This window comes from Symphodus melops (genome assembly GCF_947650265.1).
Source record: "Symphodus melops genome assembly, chromosome: 16".
NCBI classification, from domain to species: domain Eukaryota; kingdom Metazoa; phylum Chordata; class Actinopteri; order Labriformes; family Labridae; genus Symphodus; species Symphodus melops.
The window spans coordinates 24,140,623-24,163,353 of NC_136706.1; the positions used below are offsets into that span (position 1 = coordinate 24,140,623).

General features: G+C 43.8%; 2 protein-coding genes and 1 long non-coding RNA gene across 3 annotated transcripts in view; 2 read left to right on the plus strand and 1 right to left on the minus strand.

The window, feature by feature from the left end:
- Window positions 1-98: 98 nt before the first annotated feature.
- LOC306836980 (uncharacterized protein) overlaps window positions 99-22,731 on the plus strand; it is a 127,735-nt gene continuing 105,102 nt past the window's right edge. Inside the window, exons 1-2 of the mRNA XM_079364399.1 lie at window positions 99-701; window positions 7,084-7,233. Coding sequence (XP_079220525.1) covers window positions 628-701; window positions 7,084-7,233 — 224 coding nt within the window. The 5' untranslated portion in view covers window positions 99-627. The remainder of the gene's footprint in view (window positions 702-7,083; window positions 7,234-22,731) is intronic.
- On the minus strand, window positions 6,309-21,242 carry LOC306836991. Its single transcript, XR_013780845.1, has 3 exons — window positions 21,054-21,242; window positions 20,576-20,629; window positions 6,309-6,751 (listed from the first exon to the last, which is right to left on the minus strand). It is a non-coding gene; the product is annotated as an uncharacterized lncRNA (long non-coding RNA).
- LOC306836573 (protein NLRC3-like) lies at window positions 9,663-17,768 on the plus strand (the record flags this gene model as incomplete). Its single annotated transcript, XM_079363748.1, has 5 exons — window positions 9,663-11,507; window positions 12,879-13,055; window positions 14,074-14,247; window positions 16,228-16,318; window positions 17,730-17,768. The coding sequence occupies exons 1-5, from the start codon at window positions 9,715-9,717 to the stop codon at window positions 17,766-17,768; spliced, it is 2,274 nt and encodes a 757-aa protein (XP_079219874.1). The 5' UTR covers window positions 9,663-9,714.

Here is a 22,731-nt window from a genome sequence, read left to right on the forward strand (position 1 = left end):
CTCTCTACAAAAATCCGGCATGCCCAACCCACATGGTGTGCATTATATAGAGCTTTAACAGTAGCCCACTACATCCAAAGTGCTTTCCCGGCTCAAGCGGCTGCCACATAGGCACCTGCACACACCTATAAATCAGAATGACTATTAGAGATCTTTCAGCTCACAGAACCAATTGCCTAAACTTCAGCATCAATGACAGAAACAAAAACATTTTCAGGTTGGTCAGAACGGATCAGTTCACTGTCAACAAGCACCATTGTTTTCTCCTACTAATTTACGTTGGTCTCAAAAAGGTCCTTAAGAATCTGGTCAAACCTTCAAGGTTTCAATAATTTCAAGAAGGGTTTTACAAAGCTGATTTAAGAAATAATTGTCCAACAATTGCTCAATAGACAGCAGGGCACGCTCCCATGGTGTTAATCAGTATGTGCTTTGATGATAAATCCTCTTCCTCGTCCTCCTCATCTGTGAGCGTCCATCTGTAAAGACCTCAGCAGAGATTCAGTGGGACGCAGCCCGGGTCTGTCTGGATCCACACACAGCTGATTTCCTGTAAATGGAGGAGGGAGGGGCAACATGTGATCCGGGCTCATGATTAACAGGTAGGTCACCTGAGGAGGCGGGACGATGAAAGTGTTCAGTGAGTTAGACTCCATTTTACACGGACAGACAGTGAAGAGAGAAGTAAAGAGTGAAGCGGGGTGAGTGTTTATCCAGAGTTTTTATATCTTCACTTCTGTACTCTCAGTTTCCTCCTGTGAACTGAACACAGACAGTTTATAATGACGTCACTACTTACGTTCATATGAGCTGTGTGTGTGTGTGTGTGTGTGTGTGTGTGTGATTGTGTTTAGGTTTGTGTGTGTGTGTGTGTGTGATTGTGTTTAGGTTTGTGTGTGTGAGTGTGTGCGTGTGTGTGTGAGAGTGCATGTGCCTGTGTGTGTGTTTGATAGTACGTATGTGTGTGAGAGTGTGTGTGTGTGACTGTGTGTGTGAGTGTATGTGTGTGTGTGAGTGTGTGTGTGTGTGTGTGTGTATTTGTGCGTGTGTGTGTGTGTGTGTGTGTGAGTGTCTTTAGGTGTGTGTGTGTGTGTTCAAACTGGTTTCTCCTGTTTCTCTTGATTTCTTAAGATTCAAGATGTCACATGCTCTTCCAGACGTGCAGTGAAATGTCAGGACTGTTCCACAGCAATAACAATAAACACTCAGTTTAGTGAAAATAATAATAATAATAATAATAATACATTTTATTTAATGGCGCCTTTCAAGCCACCCAAGGTCGCCTTACAGTGGATAAAAGCAGTACATTAGGTTAAAACCAAACATAAAAACAAACAAAAGACAGGTGTAGTGTGAAGTGAACAGTTACAGTGAGTATACCAGTTTAAACAGGTGGGTTTTGAGTTGGGATTTAAAGGTGGAGATGGACTCTGACTGTCGTATGTTGGGGGGGAGGGAGTTCCAAAGTCTGGGTGCCGAGCAGCTGAAGGCTCGGGCACCCATGGTACTGAGGCGTGGTGTGGGGATGACTAGCAGTCCAGCAGAGGTTGAGCGGAGGGTGCGTGAGGGGCTGTAGTGATGGAGGAGGTCGCAGAGGTAAGTGGGGGCTAGGTGGTGAAGAGCTTTGTAAGTGAGGAGGAGGTTTTTGTAGTTGATGCGAAATTGTACAGGGAGCCAGTGAAGTTGAATGAGAATGGGGGTGATGTGATCAGATGATGTGGTGCGAGTAATGATCCGGGCGGCAGAGTTCTGGATGAGTTGCAGTCTGTTGATGAGTTTGGCGGGGAGTCCAGTGAGGAGGGCATTGCAATAGTCGATGCGGGAAGTGACAAATGAGTGAACTAGGATTTCGGTGCTGGACTGGGACAGTGATGGGCGGAGTCTAGAAATGTTACGGAGGTGGAAGAGGGCAGTCCGGGTGATGTTTCTAATGTGGGGAGCAAATGAGAGGGTGCTGTCCAGAATGACGCCGAGGCTTTTGACTTGGGGGGAGAAGGGTACAGGGAAACCGTCGATGATGATGGGTGGTACTGGGGTGTGTTGTGAGTTGGTGAGGGTGGGTTTGGAACCGATGAACAGGGCCTCGGTTTTGTTGCCGTTGAGTTTTAGGAAGTTCCTGCTCATCCAGTTCCGAATGTCTTCCATGCAGGTGATGAGGGAGGTGGGAGGGGTGGTGGCAGTGGGTTTGGAGGAGATGTAGACCTGTGTGTCGTCGGCGTAACAGTGAAAGTGGATCCCATGATGGCGGAGGATTGTGCCCAGGGGGAGGAGGTAGATGATGAAGAGTAATGGACCCAAGACTGACCCCTGGGGAACACCCAGTGAAACACCCGAACACCCAGACTTGTGGTCCCTTATTTGCACAAATTGTTGGCAGTCAGTGAGGTATGATGTAAACCAGCGGAGTGCAGCACCAGTGATCCCAATGCCAGCCAGGCGGTCCAGGAGTAATGTGTGGGAAATAGTGTCGAATGCTGCGCTGAGGTCGAGGAGGATGAGTATGGTCAGAAGTCCGGAGTCAGCTGCACAGAGGAGGTCATTGGTGATTTTGACTAGGGCTGTTTCAGTGCTGTGTTTTGGACGGAAACCGGATTGGAAGGGTTCATGGAGGTTGTTTGTGTTGAGGTGGGACTGGAGTTGAGCGGCAACCACCCTTTCAAGTGTTTTGGAGATGAAGGGGAGGTTGGAGATGGGCCGGTAGAGGTTGAGGTCAGTTGGGTCAGCGCCGGGTTTTTTCAGGATGGGAGTGATAGCAGCTAGTTTGAGAGTGGGGGGTACAATGCCAGTGGTGAGGGAGGAGTTTATTATATTGGTGATCATCGGAGAGATGGATGGCAGACAGGCTTTGATGAAGGAAGTGGGAAGAGGATCAAGCTGGCAGGTGGTGGTTTTAGCTTTGCGGATGAGTTCAGAGATGGTGTGATCCGATCCTGGGGTGAAGTCAGAGAGGCAGCTGATGAGAGGTTGGCCAGCAGTGATCATCCAAGTTGGATCATTTGAGGAGGTGCAGGATGATGCCAGTTGTTGGTGAATGGTAGTGATTTTTGAGTTGAAGAAGTCCAGGAAAGCAGTGCACTGATCGGTGGATATGTCTGGTGGGAGGATTTTAGGAGGCTGACCGTTGCAAAGAGGGCTCTGTTGCTGCCAGTACCAGTGTTGATGAGGTTGGAGTAATATGAAGATTTGGCAGTAGTAAGCGCATTCTTGTAGTGATGCAGGTGGTCCGAGTACATTTGGCTGTGAATGGTGAGTCCGGTTTTTTTGTACAGTCGCTCCAGTTGACGACCTGTGGCTTTGAGCTGGCGTAGGGCAGGGGTGAACCAGGGAGCAGTGTGATTGAAGGAGACTGAGCGTGTTTTCAGAGGAGCCATGGTCTGAAGGGCAGTGGAGAGACAGTTGTTATAGTGGGTCACCAAGTCAGAAGGGGAAGATGCTAGGGAAGGGCTGGGGTAGGAGCTGATCAGGGTGGAGAGATTTGTCGTGTTGATATGATTGATGTTTCTGAAGGAGATGGTCCGTTGTTCTTTGACTTTGTGAAGTTGGGTGTGAATGTCAAAAAGTACAGCTTTGTGGTCAGTAATGGGGAAGTCCATGATGTCAAGGTTGGTGGGGGTGATGTCAGTGCAGCAGATTAAGTCCAGTATGTGGCCTTTGTTATGAGTTGGGTGCTTTACATGTTGTGTGATTCCGAGACAGTCCAGGAGTGATGTGAAGTCGTTAGCTAAGGTGTTGGACGGATTGTCGATGTGTATGTTGAAATCGCCGAGGAGGATTACAGTGGGGGACATGGCACAAACAGATGTTAGTAGTGATGCAAATTCATTGAGGAACACGGTGGAGGGTTTTGGTGGCCTGTAGATGGTGACAATGATGGTGGGTTTTGGGCCTGTGATTTTTGCAGCTAAACATTCAAAGGAGGAATGGTGGGGGATAGTGGCAGCAGTGACTTTGATGTTGTCGCGGTGAAGGAGAGCGAGACCTCCCCCCCTCCCTGTGGCACAGGGTTTACTGATAAAGGAGAAGCCCGGTGGAGCAGCCTCATTTAGCTGGGAAAAGTCGTTTGGCTGTTGCCAAGTCTCAGTGAGGCATAAAATGTCCAGTTTACGGTCAGCAATAAAGTCAGCGATCAGCAGAGCCTTGTTACTAAGGGATCTAATGTTCAGCAGACAGAGTTTCAGACAGGTGAGTGGTGTGTATGTGGTTGCTTTGAGCAGAGAAGACAGTAGGTTGTGATTGACAGGACGGGTATTGCGGCGGGGGGGGGGGGGGGGGGGGGGGGGCGGGGCTCAGTGGACCAAAAGGAGCGGATGTTTGTGTTGCTGTTGTGTTGACTGTACTGAAAGTTCCGTTGAGAGCCTTTGTGGATGTGTCATTTGAGAATGTAGTGGTGTTGTGCAGTCTGTGGCGGAGCGGCCCTGGAGAAGGTCCGTAGATGTAACATCTCTGTTACTGTCGATAGGGCAATGGAGGGTGGGTGGTGAACTGATTTGACCCTTTTTTCGGTTCTGACTGGGATGATATGTGGAATAGAGTCAGGAGCATAAAGTGAGACAGGGGCGTGGCTGTTCAGGCATACAGACAGTCAGGCACTTGGGGCTGTGTGCACGGCGTGCTGTATGTTAGCAGCGAGCATTCGTGCACCTAGTTTGTTCGGATGTAGCCCGTCTCTTTTAAAATAAGACCATCTGTTCCAAAAAAGATTGAAGTTGTCGATGAAGCCCACAGCGTGTCCTCTGCAGACTGACTGGAGCCAGCTGTGAAGGCTGAGAAGTCTGCTGAATTGGCCGGTGCCGCGACCAACTGTGGGGATGGGACCTGAGATGAAGATGGACTTTCCACAGCACTTAAGGAGCCCTAAACATTTATCAAAGTCAGCTTTGGTTACCTCGGACTGAGAGCGGGTTGTGTCGTTTGAGCCAACGTGCACTATGACTCTTTTATTTGAGGACGGGAGTGAGGGCAGTAAATCCTGGAGTTTTTCTATAATGTCAGTGACAGTGGCTCCAGGAAAGCAGCGGGTGGTGGCATTAAAAAAGTGCACTGACCTAATTATTGAGTCACCGATGATTAGAGTTGATGGTGGAAAAAGTGGCAGAGGGATAGTTGGCTGTGTTGTGGGGGGAGAAAAGACGGCATGATGGGCCTTCGAGGTGCGGGTGGTACTCACTGGCAGACGGGCGGTCAAGTCTGTGTGGTGTTGTTGCGCTGGGGCACCTATCTTACCAGCAGTAAGGGGCACTTTAGAGCTTGGATAGAAAGGAGCTTCAGAGCTTCTTCTCATCACAGCCTCCTTCAGCAATTGGCGGCGGTGAGAGAAGGAAGATTTGACTGTTGGAGCAGGTGAAGGCAGTGGTGCACGCTCGTCCAAGGGAGGAAAATCCTGCATGCTTAGGATGTTGAAGCGGTTGGCAAGTGGTAAAGCTGGGTGAGAGGAAAGGGGCGACGGAGGCTTGGCACAGTGTTTAGCTCTACTAGCTATGGACCAACGATCCCGCGGACGCGGCGTAGAGCTCATGGGGCTCACAACTTCAGCTATCCCATTGCTTGGTGACGTCTCTGTGGATCTCTCACAGGGAGCAGACCCGGCTCTCGATTTTGGCTTCGCTCCCATGAAAAGCCACGGATCCTCTGGTACAGCTGACCTAGTCTTAAGCTCAGGCTCAGGAACGTCAGCGATCGTGGAGCCTGACCATGGCACAGTGTGGTCGTTGGTTGCTTCAGGATGGGCACGGAGGGGAAGGCCTGTGGAATCCTGACAGCTGTGGCCAGAGGAGCTCAGGACTGCGAGGCGCTTTGCCTGGGATGTGGCGACGGTGGAAAATCCTAAAATGAGCTGATCTTTTTCCCTGAGCTCGGCTTTCATTGAGGCAATGCTGGTCTTCAGTTTCGAAATGGTAAGGCAGCAGGATACACACTCCGATTCACCATGAGCCATAGTGCAGGTTACAAACTGTAAGATTAAGAAAAAGTGTAGGCAGACAGACCTGCTGCTGCTGGCTGGATGCTAGTAGGCCAGGCAGGTGGTTGAAAGCTGGCTGCTAGCAGGCCAGGCAGGTGGCTGGGGGCTGGAAGCTGGATGCTAGGAAGCCAGGCAGGTGGCTGGAGGCTGGATGCTAGCAGGCCAGGTAGGTAGCTGGATGCTAGTAGGCCAGGCAGGTGGCTGGAAGCTGGCTGCTAGCAGGCCAGGCAGGTGGTTGGAGGCTGGCTGCTAGCAGGCCGGGCAGGTGGCTGGAGGGTGGATGCCAGCCGGCCGGGCAGGTGGCTGGAGACGAGATGCCTGTAGGCCAGGCAGGTGGGTGGAGGCTGGATGCTAGTAGGCCAGGCAGGTGGGTGGAGGCTGGATGCTAGTAGGCCAGGCGGGTGGCTGGTGGCTGGATGCTAGCAGGCCAGGCAGGTGGTTGGAGGCTGGCTGCTAGCAGGCCTGGCCGGTGGCTGGAGGCTGGCTGCTAGCAGGCCAGGCTGGAGGCTGGCTGCTAGCAGGCCAGGCAGGTGACTGGAGACTGGATGCTGGTAGATGAGGCACGTGGCTGGAGACTGGATGCTAATAGGTGAGGCAGGTGACCGGAGGCTAGATGCTAGTAGGCCGAGCGTGTGACTGAAAGCTAGATGCTAGTAGGCAGGTGGCTAGAAGTTCCTCCTACCTGCTGAAGTCTGGCTTCCGGTGAAGGAAGGTGTAAGGCCTGGTTAGGCTGGCTGCTGCTTAATCCTCTCTGCTGCTTAATCCTCTCTGCTGCTCTCTGCTCTTTGCTCTCTTCCTCACCAGAATAAAAAAAACAGAATAAACAACATCAAAGGAGTTATTGAATGTACAAATTAATAAATATAGAAGAGAATACTGTAAACAGTGTAAAGTGTCAAAATGACCAGTAAAAATAGTAATGTTCAAAAGATTGAGTGTTTAGGTTTGTGTGTGTGTGTGTGTGTGTGAGTGAGTGTGTGTGAGTGTGTTTAGGTGTGTGTGTGTCTGTGTGTGTGTGTGTGTGTGTGTGTGTGTGTGTGTGTGTGTGTGTGTGTGTTAGATCAAACTGTTTCCTGTTTCTCTTGTGTTGATCTCTCAGTGAGTGTTTCTGTGTTTCCTCTCAGGCTGACTTCAGATCAGATCATGGATGTGCGTTTAGAGGAAGAGGAGGACGAAGCAGAGTCTCCTGTACCCAGCTGTCTGTCTCTGAAGAGTGATCGGTCCAGAGCTGAACCTCTAAACTTCAGTAAAGAATCTGGAGCCTCAGACTCAAAGTAAGCCTCCTGACAACAGAAACCTGGAAACCTTCTCATCATCCACATCTGTAGATCTTTTTGTATTTACAGCTTCTTTTACAGATTTGTCATCAGAGAGTTGATCAAAGATTCATAGAAATATAAAACTTGTTGTTTTTTAAAAGATTTGAGAGGAGCAGACAGAGAGCAGAGTCTCCTGTACCCAGCTGTCTGTCTCTGAAGAGTGATTGGTCCAAAGGTCATCCTCTGATAGACTTCAGTAAAGAATCTGGAGCCTCAGACTCAAAGTAAGTCTTCTTACTAACTCCTTGTCTCCTCACATGTTTCCTTGTAGGTTCAGTCACCTTGTAAAGCTGTAATCTAAGAGGACTCTTACAAACCTTTGAACCTGCCCGTTATCCTCCTACTTCTCATTAGTACGTTTATTAGCAGCAGAAGATGGCGCTCAGCACGGCCCCTGTTTCAGTTTGTTCTTGTCTCTGTTTAGTCTTTTCAGCATCATCTGATATGATACTGTGAGCTCATACGTAAGAAGGTGTTTGAGAAAGCAGAGAGCCAAAGGAAAAGTCTGTGTGACAGCTAAAGTGTAGAGAAGATGATAAAGTGAGTCTTTATTTCAGCTGCGCTTCTTTAGCTGGGACTTTTTGAAGAGTCTTTGAGACCTTCTTGATCCAAAGCAGCGAGCACAAACACTTAAAGGAATCATGGTGTTCATGTGTTTCTGATCATGACAGCAGTCAATATAACAAGTGAACAATGATTTGAACTGAACATTGAACTAAACATGGGAACATTTCTTTTTATGACAATGATCCACAGAATCAAGATTCAAATCACATCATTAGTGCAGCTCTAGTATAAAGACCCTCCTGCCAAGGTCTCAGTACGGGGCGCATTTTGCGGCGTTTCCAGAGACTAATCCCGGGAAAAATTCCCAAATAACCGAACCGTACCGTCCCACTTTTTGGGACCTTTCCGTTGGGGTGCCAAGAATGTGGAGCCGACCTGAGAAGGTGGAGCTAAACACTGCAGTCCGCTGATTGGTCGAATGAATCGTCACTTCCTGTGTGACGTCGGCAAACAAAACTCTGCCGTGTTTAAACCATCGACTGTAACACAGCTGATTGTTTACGTCTGTATTTGTCCTCGCGGCACACAGCCTTCTCTGAAACAAAGCTGGATGAGTTCTTGTAATAAAGAGTCACATGACAGTGACAGAGGAGATGAACTGCTGGATGTCTTCCAGCGTTGGTTTTGTTTGTGTAGCGTTTTTCTCCTTTGTTGATGCTGAACGGATCAGACTTAATCAAACCAAACTGGACCAAACTGGACTGATCCGTACCAGACTGCTGTGTGGAAACGGGGCTTAAATGGCTCAAAATATTCCTCAAAGTCCTTCAAGTAGCTGTCATGTTCTCCGTGTTGTTCTTTGATATGCGGACGCAGACTTTACCTCACGTTAGTTCATAGTCTGCTTGTGTTGTAAACTAAGTACGCTTCAAGTTCACATGAAGCCGTGCATGTGTTGTATTACCATGTTATGAAGAAGAGGTAACCGTGCTCAGGCCCGGTTAGTCCTGGAGCAGTGTGAGTGCAGGCCAGCGGGGGAATGAGGAGGGGGGTCAGTCGTTGGGTCAACTGGACCTAGAGTGAGTTCACCCTGATACTGCTGATCCAGCACAATGTAATTCACAATGTTTCACCACGTCTAACCTGAGTTCAAAGGTGGACTAACCCGAGCTCAGCTGTCTGAAGTGAAACAGTGGATGATAGGATCAGACTCTTTGATTCTCTGACTGTGAAGAAGCTGCACATGGTGTTCAGTCTGACTGAATCAAATGAATCCAAACAGAAGAAAGAAGGCGTTACCTGCTCTCTGTGATTATCTGACTCTTTAGATTGTGTTTGATAAATCTTCAAATCAGTCAACCATCAGTTTAGTTCTAAAGACATGTCTTCACAGGGGGACGAAGAGGACTCATGTTAGAGAGGAGCAGACGTCCTGTCCTGGGTGTCAGGACGTCCTGAAGGATCCCGTCTCTACCAGCTGTGGACACTGGTTCTGCAGACAATGCATCACCTCATACTGGGACCAGTCTGGTTCAGCAGGGGACTCGTCCTGTCCTCAGTGTGGAGAAAGATCCAGACCAGGATCTGGACTGCAGACAGTCAGTCAGAGCAGCACTGAACAAAGTAAGACTGTACACCTTTGTCCTTCTGTGATCTCCTCCTAAAACACGACTTTTATTGGTCAATGTCAAAAGTCTAGAAATTAAAACTCTTTTTACTTCTTTTACAAAAACATCTGAAAACAATAATCAGATTCTATCATTCTCTCTTTCAGTAGATAGAGGTCAGCAGGAGGTTTTAGATCAACATAAGGTCAGTCTGAGGAAGAGATGTGAACGTGTGACTGAAGGAAGTGATGAAACAGGAAGTAGAACCCCCCTCAAAAGGATCTACACTGAGCTCTTCATCACAGAGGGGCAGAGAGAAGAGATGAACACCCAACATGAGGTGAGACAGATGGAGACAGACTCTAAAAAGAAGAAGACCCTCCATGAGACTCCAATCAAGTGCAAGGACCTCTTTAAAACCTTACCGGACCAACAGAAACCAAAAACAGGAGCTCAACCCGACCAACAGGAACCAAAGACAGAAGCTCAACCCGACCAACAGAAACCCATCAGAGTGGTTCTGACAAACGGCGTGGCTGGTGTTGGAAAAACCTTCTCAGTGCAGAAGTTCACTCTGGACTGGGCCGAGGGCTCAGAGAACCAAGACGTCAGTCTGCTGATCCTGCTTTCATTCAGGGAGCTGAACTTGATCAGAGATGAACGCTACAGTCTTCTTGAGCTGCTCCGTGTTTTCCATCCAACATTACAGAAGGTGGCAGCAGAGACGCTCGCTGTCTGTAAACTGTTGTTCATCTTTGACGGCCTGGATGAAAGCAGACTGTCATTGGACTTCACAAACAGGGAGGTTGTGTCTGATGTCACACAGAAGTCATCGTTAAACACACTGTTCACAAACCTCATCAAGGGGAATCTGCTCCCCTCAGCTCTCATCTGGATCACTTCTCGACCTGCAGCAGCCAATCAGATCCCTCCTTCATGTGTTGACAGGGTAACAGAAGTACGAGGCTTCACTGACGCCCACAAGGAGGAGTACTTCAGGAGGAGGTTCAGTGATGAAGATCTGTCCAGCAGAATCATCTCACACATCCAGAGATCCAGGAGCCTCCACATCATGTGTCTGATCCCGGTCTTCTGCTGGATCACTGCCACAGTTCTGGAGCACATGATGAGCACAGAGCAGAGAGGAGAGCTGCCCAAGACCCTGACTGACATGTACTCACACTTCCTGCTGGTTCAGACAAAGAGGAAGAAGAACAAGTATGGTGAGGGACATCAGATGAGTCCACATGAGCTGACGGAGGCAGACAGGGAACTTCTTCTGAAGCTGGGGAGGCTGGCGTTTGAACATCTGGAGGACGGAAACATCATGTTCTACCAAGAAGACCTGGAGCGGTGTGGTCTGGATGTCACAGAGGCCTCGGTGTACTCAGGAGTTTGTACAGAGATCTTCAAAACAGAGTGTGTGATCTTCCAGAAAACAGTCTACTGCTTTGTTCATCTGAGCGTTCAGGAGTTTCTGGCTGCAGTCTACATGTTCCACTGTTTCACCAACAGGAAGAGAACAGTAGTGGAGGCTTTTCTGGGAAAAACACAAACAGTACTGGAGGCTTTTCTGGAAGAAACACATGTAGATTCATCTCTTGATGTTCTCCTAAAGAAATCAATGGAGAAATCCCTGGAAAGTCAGAACGGTCACCTGGACCTGTTTGTTCGCTTCCTTCATGGTCTTTCTCTGAAGTCAAACCAGAGACTCTTAGGAGGCCTGCTGGGTCAGACAGACAACAGTCCAAAAAGGATCCAAAGACTCTTAGGAGGCCTGCTGGGTCAGACAAACAACAGTCCAAGAATGATCCAGAGAGTCATCAACAACCTTAAGAAGATGAACAATAAAGATATCTCTCCTGACAGAAGCATCAACATCTTCCACTGTCTGACGGAGATGAAGGACCTCTCAGTCCATCAGGAGATCCAAAAGTTCCTGAAGTCAGAGAACAGATCAAAGAAGGAACTCTCTGAGATCCACTGCTCTGCTCTGGCCTACATACTGCAGATGTCCGAGGAGGTTCTGGATGAGCTGGACCTGAAGAAGTACAAGACATCAGAGCAGGGACGATGGAGACTGATTCCAGCTGTGAGGAACTGCAGGAAGGCAGAGTAAGTCCAGATGTGATGAACATTATAAATCAGTGTCATGTACTAATTTACTTATTTTAATATAAACTAAACATAATCCTCTCTGTTCACTAAAAACTGTTCCTCTGTTAATGTTCAGGAGAAACAGTCAGTCGTACTTTTTTTTCACACGTGATGTTTTTTATCTTTTTGTCCTGAGTTCATAAATATCTTTGATAGTTTTTTGTGAACACATTCAGGAGAGAACTCCCAAAGAAGTGACTGAAATGTGTGATAGTGTTAATCCCTGAAAAGAGAGATATCAGATGCTGTGAGCGCCCCCTTCCAGCCTCTGCAGGCATTAATAATCAATCATGAGCATCATCTCTGAACATCTCAGCAGGTAGATCACAGATAACCTGTTCTTACAGGAGATCCTTCACCTCACTACATTTGATTCTTTGCTGACTTGTTTGATTTCTGGATCATTCTGCAGCAGTCTCTGTATTTTCACGTTTATAGAAGTGAGCCAGACGAGAATGAGATGGTCCTCCTCCAGAGTTACTGTTCAATGAGTTTCAAATGGTTTTCTACTCCAGAGAGAGTCCTCTGAATAGATCACACTTCAGATCACAGACTATAGATGAAGGATATTTGAGAGGAAGGAGGCTCCACCAGTTCCAGGGAATAATTCCAACTCAGTGGTATGTCTGTAAGGACCAAAGAGCTCAGATCTTTCCACTCCAATCGATTATTCTCCAGTTTTTAACTGGTATTCTGTCAGAGGACAAAGAGTAACACACGTCATCAATCTTCACATCATAATCCAAGTCACAGATCAGATGTAACAAACGCTAATGTTCATCTTTAAAACTTATTACTGAATTAAAGATATGACTTAACCACAACCAAAGTAAATCAGTAGATAAATAAATGAACTCATTCACTGCTACTTATTGGACTTCAACAAAGGAAACTTCCATCTTAAGCTCACAGTCCAAACTATCAGGATTGATGAGGCATTTACATGCAGTCAGCTCCATTGTTCCCAAAGAGTTCACAGCAGGTGAGCTGGCTGCCTTTATCAGCTCTGAAGCTCCGCCCATCCAGGAAACATAAAGCCAGGTAGAGGAGAGTGAGAGAAGGAGGGGGGATTTTACACCATAGACATGATGTCCTCCTAAATAAAACTCCATTAGTTTCCATTCATCTGTAACATTTAGTGAATGATTGACAGGTGAAGAATGTGCAGGTTTGAAAACCAGTGATGAGACTTTTTGTTTCAGTGACAGATTCCACTGATGTGTAAAGTTAAGACCAAACAGGACAAACTGTTTAATCATCAGATGTGAGACGTGAATATCAGACGCTTCATTTATAAGTCATGTTTCTCTATTTTATGTGTCACTACAGACTTTCTGACTGTGGACTCTCAGAGACTCACTGTGGCGTCGTGGCCTCAGCTCTGAAGTCCAACCCCTCCCATCTCAGAGAGCTGGACCTGAGCTGGAACAACAACCTGCAGGATTCAGGAGTGAAGCTGCTGTGTGAGGGACTGCAGAGTCCAAACTGCAGACTGGAGACTCTGAGGTCAGATCACTGACTGTAATATTTATATGAATTTCATCACATATGTGATCATCCAGGCACATTCATAAATCTTTTTTTAAATATTTAAAAAAAAAATAAAGAACCGAGGATATGCTATGAAGAGAAAAAGATCATTAAATTAATAAAGTAAACAAATAGAATGGGGGGGTCCTTCAGTCCTCTCTTAATTTAATTAATTGTATTTACATGTTATTATTCCACTCCATCGTTTCCTTTACTCATTTACTCCAGTTACTCATAACGTCATCTTCTCATGAAGTCATCTGATGCTAACCAGCTATCCAGGGACTTCTGCTAATTGGTACCTGCTGCTAGCTTCTCCACCTGTAGCAGCCACGTGACCTGATGATGTCAGTGATGATGTCACTGGTCCAGAGTGAACTCATTCGTCCTCTCTTTCATACCGTTCATGTTTTTTATTGATCTTATATCAAAACAAACTCTGTGATTTAAACGTACTGTGAGGAGGTTTGATCTGCTGATGAAACACACTCAAAGTAATCTGGATTTCTCTTGATGATTGTCTAAAGTCAATGAGACCACCAACATTATAAAGTCCTTTTGAAAGTCTGCCTGTTTCCAGCTGCTCGCTGTCACATGAGGAGAATCACAGGACGCTGTCTGGAAAAGCCTTTCTTTACATTTCCTACAGAAGAGATTCACACTGACTTGTAGTTTGTAGAGTTCAAAGAAAGCAGGAGGAGTTTTTAGTGAGGGAATACTGTACAGGACAAGATCAGTAAAGAGAGAAGAGGTTTCACTTTGTCCACAGGGGGGCGCCAAAACAGACACGTAATGAAAGTTCCTCACAGGAGCTTTGAGTGTTTGAAACTAAGAAGGATCAGGAAGAACTAAAGTATTAATGCATCCTAATAAAGTCCTTCAATGTTGGAATGAACAGATGATGATCACATCAGTGTGTTCATGTGGACAACATCACACATTCATGTATAAAGCTCACTGTCATCTACATTTACTTCTTTTATTCTTTATTCAGATTGTGGGGCTGCAGTTTGTCAGAGATCAGCTGTTCTTCTCTGGCCTCAGCTCTGAAGTCCAACCCCTCCCATCTCAGAGAGCTGGACCTGAGCTGGATCGACCTGCAGGATTCAGGAGTGAAGCTCCTGTGTGAGGGAATGCAGAGTCCAAACTGCAGACTGGAGACTCTGATGTAAGATCACTGACTGTAATATTTATATGAATTTCATCACACATTTTGTTCATCCAGGCACATTTATAAACTTTGTTTAAACATACAATATAAAACATAATAAAGAACCGAGGATGTTGCGCAGAGAAAAAGATCATTAAATTAAGAAAGAAAATAAATGGGGGGTCCTGCAGTCCTCTCTTAATTTAATTAAATGTATTTGCATGTTATTATTCCACTCCATCGTTTCCTTTACTCATTTACTCCAGTTACTCATGAAGTCATCTCCTCTGTTTCTTAGTCTAAATGTGATTCTTTACATTTCTTTAACTTCTTTAGCTGTTACCTTCCATGCATTAATAGATGCAGATTTATCATCCAATCAGCTCCCTGTCATTTGCTTTCATGCAGCTATGTGTATTATTGTGTACAAGTATTTATCCCCCTTCTCTTCCTTTATTCTTTATTCAGATTGATGGACTGCAGTTTGTCAGAGATCAGCTGTTCTTCTCTGGCCTCAGCTCTGAAGTCCAACCCCTCCCATCTCAGAGAGCTGGACCTGACCTGGAACAAGCTGCAGGATTCAGGAGTGAAGCTGCTGTGTAATTATCTGCAGAGTCCAAACTGCAGACTGAAGACTCTGAGGTCAGATCACTGACTGTGTCATTCATTTGGATCATTTCAATCCACATCCTCCATTGTTGCACATTTCAGGATTTATATGTTTTCAGTATTTGTCTGAATTTGAATCTTGTGATTTTAAATTATTTTGGAAGATTTTTCTTTTTTTCCAAGTTGTTGAATAATTTAGAGATTTGATGTGAAAATGTTTTTGTGACTCTGTGAAGTAAAGTTGAACAAGGTGCACATGAAGCCTCTGGTTTCCTCTGGTTCTGTTAAGAAGTGAAATCATGAAGACTTGTGATTGAATAATGTGTGATTTGATAAATGTAGTAACATCACAGAGCTGACTGAGATCAGCAGCCTGTTCTTCATCTGTGCACATGAACAGCTGGATGAATGTTGAGCTGACATTTGGAGGATTTAGATTTAGTGAATACACAATCAGAAATGATCCTCTAATCATTTAGAGAAAACTTGATTCATCAGGACAAAGTGATGTTGAGATACTCATCACAACCTAAACACATGTGAGTGGATTAAACATTATTTTATTCTTCTTTTATTCTTTATTCAGATTGAGAGGCTGCAGGTTTTCAGAGATCAGCTGTTCTTCTCTGGCCTCAGCTCTGAAGTCCAACCCCTCCCATCTCAGAGAGCTGGACCTGAGCTACAACAACCTGCAGGATTCAGGAGTGAAGCTGCTGTGTGATTATCTGCAGAGTCCAAACTGCAGACTGGAGACTCTGAGGTCAGATCACTGACTGCGTCATTCATTTGGATCATTTCAATCCACATCCTCCATTGTTGCACATTTCAGGATTTATGTTTTCAGTATTTGTCTGAATTTGAATCTTGTGATCTTAAATTATTTTGGAGATTTTAAATTTTTTCCAATTTGTTGAATAATTTAGAGATTTGATGTGAAAATGTTTTTGTGACTCTGTGAAGTAAAGTTGAACAAGGTGCACATGAAGCCTCTGGTTTCCTCAGGTTCTGTTAAGAAGTGAAATCATGAAGACTTGTGATTGAATAATGTGTGATTTGATAAATGTAGTAAGATCACAGAGCTGACTGAGATCAGCAGCCTGTTCTTCATCTGTGCACATGAACAGCTGGATGAATGTTGAGCTGACATTTGGAGGATTTAGATTTAGTGAATACACAATCAGAAATGATCCTCTAATCATTTAGAGAAAACTTGATTCATCAGGACAAAGTGATGTTGAGATACTCATCACAACCTGAACACATGTGACTGGATTACACATTATTTTTATTCTTCTTTTATTCTTTATTCAGATTGAGTTGGTGCATTTTGTCAAAGATCAGCTGTTCTTCTCTGGCCTCAGCTCTGAAGTCCAACCCCTCCCATCTCAGAGAGCTGGACCTGACCTACAATGAGCTGCAGTATTTAGGAGTGAAGCTGCTGTGTGATCTTAAGAAGAATCCAAACTATCGACTGGAGACTGTGAGGTCAGTCTCTCAGTGTTCTTTAGTAAGCCCTCCACATGTTTGAATGTATTTATTTAACAGGGACAATGTGATTGAACATAGTCTCAATACAAAGCATGAAACTGATGAGCTGCATAAAGAGTTTATAGCTGTTGTTAATTTCCAGCTCGTGTCTCTAGTTGGTCGTTTGTGTAAACAAACACATTAAACTCCAAAACACTTGATGAGGATCCATTAAAATACATGAACCACAATATGACAATACAAATGCTTTAAAGCAGAGAACATTACAGATTGAAGATACAATCTAAAAGTGGCTACAGCTCTCATTTCATTCATTCAGATTCTTGTTGTTGTTGGAGAAATCCTTTTGTGGGTGGACACTATGAAGAGAGTTCAACATACTCAGGGTTTGTTTTCTGTGATCTGGCTTCACTAACCCTGACAGAAGAGATGGTGCTGAACAGTCACATGAAGCTGCTTATCAACCTGAGAAGTAAACCCAGAGTTTCAGAGAGCACGCTCACATAAAAGGGGCGGAGCTAGCTTCATTTAACCTATCACAATCATCACAGAGTCTGCAGTCAGCAGATCATCATATCTAACAAACTGTGAACAAACTATATGAATAATATGAAGAAGTTGAAGACAAACAGGCTCAAAGACTAAAGTTACACAGCTGCAGGAACAAATGCAGGAAGGACAACTGACAGAAACAAAGAAACATCAGAGAGGATTCATGTCCAAACTACGGCTTCTTCTATTTCCTTCCCATCGTTAGTTCACCTCAGAACTGAGCAGAAGAACTCGTGTTTCTTCTCTGAACTGAATGTGTTGCTCTGACTCTTTCATGTGGAGACCAGAACAGTTTGAGAAGTTCAGCTGCAGCTCTGAGCATCACAAACAGAGCGGCATGGAGACACTAAACATTCATATGAAGATATCATTCAAAGGCAGAAGAAGCTCTTCATCATTGAACATCTTCAAAACAACTCAAAGGCTGCGCTGCTTTTTCTCTGTTAAAGGATGAAGGATATCAGGAGCAAACAATCATGACCTTTAAGGACTATGATGTCAAATCAGACGGGACACAGGAAGTGTTTGTCGCTCTCTCTCCATCAGCTCACAGAACGCCACCATCAAGAGATCTGATTGGTCAGTGAGATTTTCACAGGTTGATCTCTTATCTCCAACATATCCTGCTCCTGAGCAGGTTAGGTGTGCAGCGTCAGTTACCATGACGATATTCCCAGTTTAGAAGTGAACCACCTTCAGGACTGTAAACCCAGGGTTAACCCTGAAGTGACCCTGAATCCTGCTTCATGGTGCAGGCCCCAGGTCACTACAGGTCGTCATGACGACAGAAACTAAAATGTAAACATGACAGTAACTTCTGATTTCTGTCATCTCTCTTCTTCTCTCTTTAGCTGGAGGCCATCGTGGAGATGGTCTCTGTCATTACGTGAGTGATCAGGACTCTGGTGGAGCAGAGAGGAGCAGCTGATGATCCACAGAGGAGGAACCTCCACCATCTTGTGTGTGGAGAAGCTCTGCAAGCTGAGGAGATCTTCATCCATCAGGGACTGACAGAGGAATCAGCTCACAGTTCATTTCAGTGATATTTCTAATGAATCTGTTCTCCACACATTACAGGAGAGGAAGGTCAAACAGGAAACAGCTGCTAGAAATGTTCAGAGGTCAAAAGCTACCAAGAAATGCTGCAGTTCTTCTTCTCATGTGATGATTATTTTGAGTCCAGACTTCAGTGTGATGTGTTTCTACTCTAACTTCTGTCACTTGTTAGTCTGTATGTTGGACTGACATGTTGACCTTTGACCTGTGTCAGCAGCTGAGAAAAACTTCATTGGTCTGATGGTGAGTGGTTTATTGACGAGCCTCTGAGTGATTCGAGTCGACAGCTCCTCAATATGAGAGCTCTGTAGATGTCATTTTGTTTGAAAGGACAAACTGAACTTCACAGAGCAAACAATGAAATATGTAACGGATGCAACAATGCAACGCCATGTAGACGTCTGGCGTGCTGTTAGGACACGGTGTAAAAACATGGAAAACTCTGAAGCGCCTCGGTTTAGATTAGAACTTTTTAGTATGAACATGATATTAACGTGCTGACGCCTTTTCTACTGGCACAGATTAAAGAATGTAAAGTGGATTATTATCAGCTTTATCTCAGCGTGTCTGCAGTCTCATGTAGTCTGCTGCATATTAGTCTTTAAACAGTGAAAAAACAAAAACTCTTGTTTTCCACGATAGACAGCGGCATGTTGCAATCAATAACCAAGTCTGACAGTATTGAATTAGTGATTGCTTTCTGTTGAGGATGAGTTGTGCTGTACTGCCCTGCACGGGTGTCCATGAACTGTGAGACTGACGGCTGTTGTGGCTCATTTATGATTCTTTTGTTAATCTGGTATTCTTCATATCTGTAAGAGAAAAGCATGTTAAACAGATGTCAGAAAATGCATTACAGGCCCACATGACTTGCAGATCAAACTAGATTTATAACCAATCTAGTTAAAGTAATTAGATTGTAAACTACAACGCCTAAATTAGCTTCAGATTTGAAGCATACAATTCAGATTTTGAGGGGAATGTTAAGGAAATATTATGAAGTTAAGTTATATTTAAAAGCCACAGTAACACTTAATGAAATTGGAATTAATTACAAAACAAAATAAATTGCAAACGTTCAAAATCAGCACATTTGAATATACAATGCAAGGTTTTCACTGCGATCTGAAAATTAGCTGAAGTTGTCAGACAAACATACTGAGGTAAAAAGTAAATGATTTCCCTCTCAGATGTAATGCAGTAGGAGTATAGTGTAGCACTATATGGAAAAGTAAGCACAAGTAATGTAAACTGTATCGTTTATTAGTAGCCTGCAGTACTTAATGTCACCACTGTATAAACAGGTGCTAAAACAAATAATCAATAATTAAATATGTGAGGAGAAATGAAGAGAAATGATCCCCGACAAGGTAATGCACGACTCTGACACAAAATGGGGAGGGGCCTTAACGTTCCCCATAACTTCAGCTAACGTACCTTCAGAGTTGTAGTTTCCAGTAATGCTATTTAAACTAGCCGTTTAGCTAACGCTATCTAATGCATTTACTCACAATAAATATTAGCCTCCACTTACCGTTCTTTGTGTGACTTCAAATGTTGAACGAAGTTTGAAGTTGTTGCATCCCCGTCTGTAATTCTTGAACTGCATGTTCTACATCTGGCAGCTCTTTGTTTGTTTACCACCTCGTAGGTTTTGTACGCAAATGTAATTATCTTTGGTAGCATGGTGTTTGTGTGGCTCGTATGGGCTCGCGTCGCTAACATCCATTACACACTTCTTCATGGGCTATTCTGACATTTGATTGGATGTTGTCGGATGCTTCAAACAAGGTGGATTCTGGGGGAAAGGTGTCAGCTTGCTGAGAGTGGATGAGAAGCGTTAGTAGATTCAGGGAGTGAAGGGAAATATTTTATCTATCTATCTATCTATCTATCTATCTATGTATCTATCTATCTATCTATCTATCTATCTATCTTGTCAGAGCCAATATGCTTATAATTCATTTGATTCCAAATATTTAGTTAAAAATGATTAAAATCTGATTTTCAGTAATTTCATGTTTCTTCATAATGTTTAAAATAGTTTGTAAGGTCATAATTTAGTCATTAAAATGGTGAAAAGGTTATTTTTTATGTTTCTGAATGTTTCGGTCGTGACATCACTGCGTAGTTAAATGTGACGGATGTAACGTCAGCAGTTGGAGTCAAATATTAAAGGAAGCTACACAGTTTTTTGACCGTGCGTTAGACCTTCTGTTAAACCTGTATTTTACTTTGACATTTTTTCAGTAAACTTTTCGAAACGAAGGAAAGTTGTCTTGTTTTTTCACTCGTGTTGCAAATACTGTGAGTTGACTCCAATAAGTGAAACAGAGGACGAAGAAAGAGACGGAGTGCCACTACATATCTATCTATCTATCTATCTATCTATCTATCTATAGATCTATCTATCTATCTATCTATCTATCTATCTATCTACCTATCTATCTATCTATCTATCTATCTATCTATCTATCTATCTACATATCTACATATCTATCTATCTATCTATCTATCTAATCAATCATAAGTCTGTTATGGTGCGCCTTGATTGAAATGTTTCATATTCATATTGAGTTGCATCATATTCAAAGACTGTCTGCATCACTAATGACTCTCCTGTGAAATCCTTCAGACTCACCTTTCCAGTAGAGATCTCTCCCCTCTCACTCCCTGTGCTCCTCTGTCCTGACTCCTGCAGGTCAATGGGGTGGTGGACTGATTATTATTATTATTATTAGTGTATTTTTATCATTATTATTATTGTTAATATCCAATGATGATAATCATAGTGAATGAGCTCAGCTCCTGTTTCAGGTGTGCATCCGTGCATAAAGTGAGAAACACAGCTGATGCTCCAGAAGGAAGGAAATCAGCCCAAAGATAGTATATGGTAAAGAGAGTGCACACTTAGCTCTAGAAACAACCAGGGCCTTCACAATGCATTTCACACTAACTAGCTAGCTAAGTAGCAGAGTTGTTTTAGAGCTGGAAAGTAACTGTGCAAGCTAGGTTTTTACTTGTCAAACAGGAAGCACTTGGTTCATTAATTACATGGGACTTTGTGCTGTTAGCTGGGGGCTAACTAATTATTACTAGCAGCAGAGAAGAATACTTACTTTGTTCAAAAACTTTCTTATATCCACTCTGCATTCACGTCCTTCTCCTCACGCTGTTCTAGCCGCTCTGTGTGGACTTCATCTTACACACACACGCTGCAGGAGTGCAAGCTAGGTCGCAGGGAAAACACGGACTGGATTTTCAGTCACGTGGGCGGTCTCTATATGAACAAGTGGAATGGATTGGATAACGACGCGCTGAAGGGTCTCTCTACCTGACACGATGAAGTGAAGATTCATCATCATATTTAAGTCAATAATGACAGGTTATATGATTATTTATTTAAACTCAGATTCTGGCCACTTTATACTGAATTTGTCATGACGTTTTGTAAATTAGAAAAAGTGTTTTTTCTTTTTTGGTGTTTTTTTATTAAAACATTTTTTTTTTTTAAATAAAAACACCAAATTATTTAGGGAGGCTTCAGACCCTCTAAAATCGGCCTAATGACGCTCAATATAATAATATAATATATAATAGCTCAATTAGTTTAAGCTTTTTAAAATCAAATTTCTAACTAAACTTGTGTTCAGTGAACTAAAATAAATTATGTTGCATTAACCGTTTTTTTGTACAATCAGGTCAATTAAATTGTTTAATTTAAACATACTAAAATGTATTGTCTTTACTTTGATTGAATAAAGCAAACCAAATATAATCAATTATTTTGTGTTTATTAATACATGAAATGTGCATCAACATATAGAGATACCTCTTTCACATTAACCAGCCATTGCAGGCACAGAGTGAATTAAATGCAAACAACATACAATGCAGCCTGTAACTTTGCTGAATATATAAGAAATAAAGTACCAGTGCTTTTCATACCAAACTCATGAACTTAGACCACAATGGAGGACAGTAGACACTTTCATAACCCCAGACTGCCAACCAAAAGAGCAAGTGATTAAAAATAAATGTAGAAAAATATCTGGATTAACACAAAACAATTTGTCAAAACATATTGTAATTAGACTCGACTGACTGTATAGTCTCTCTGAAGGAAAGACAACCAGCTTCTGTGTTGAGTTTCTTTAGTGTTATGAAAGTCTCCCATGATTCTTTGTCTTTTTTGAGCTGCATTTGAAACGCTGAACTTTTTGCGATCTTCAGTACAGGGCATAATGCAACACCCAACATTTTCAAGAGATGCAATAGCAGATGACTACACAGCAAATGTTCTCATAGGACCTTAAAATGAGTGTTATTTCACAACCCAATTAGAAGACAGTCCTGCAACATGTCTGTTGTCAACATTGAACATTATGAGGGGATGCATTTGATGTCAAAGTGAATGTCCTCTCACATCCCCAAAACAGTCCAGGATTATTTTTTAACATCCAACATTTAGCGATGCACTCGACGTCAGAGTGTGGCTGAAGAACACCGACAATCCTCCAGCAATCCTTCTGCTCTGCAGTCCGAGGGCTCTGGGTGACAGCTTCCCCCTCTCCATCTGCATCAGTACCTTCTGGATGAACTCATAGTAGTATCTTAGCTCTTTTGGGTAAGTCATCTTTACAGCATGAATGACTCCAAGCATCATTGCACAGGCTTGAGCTTCCGATCCAATGTTCCTCAACATGAATGCCAACGTCATCAGAATGTCTCGTCTGTCCTCCCTCGTTGTTGATAACATAAATGTCCACAGGAGGTTTCTGCACATCTTTCAGGACG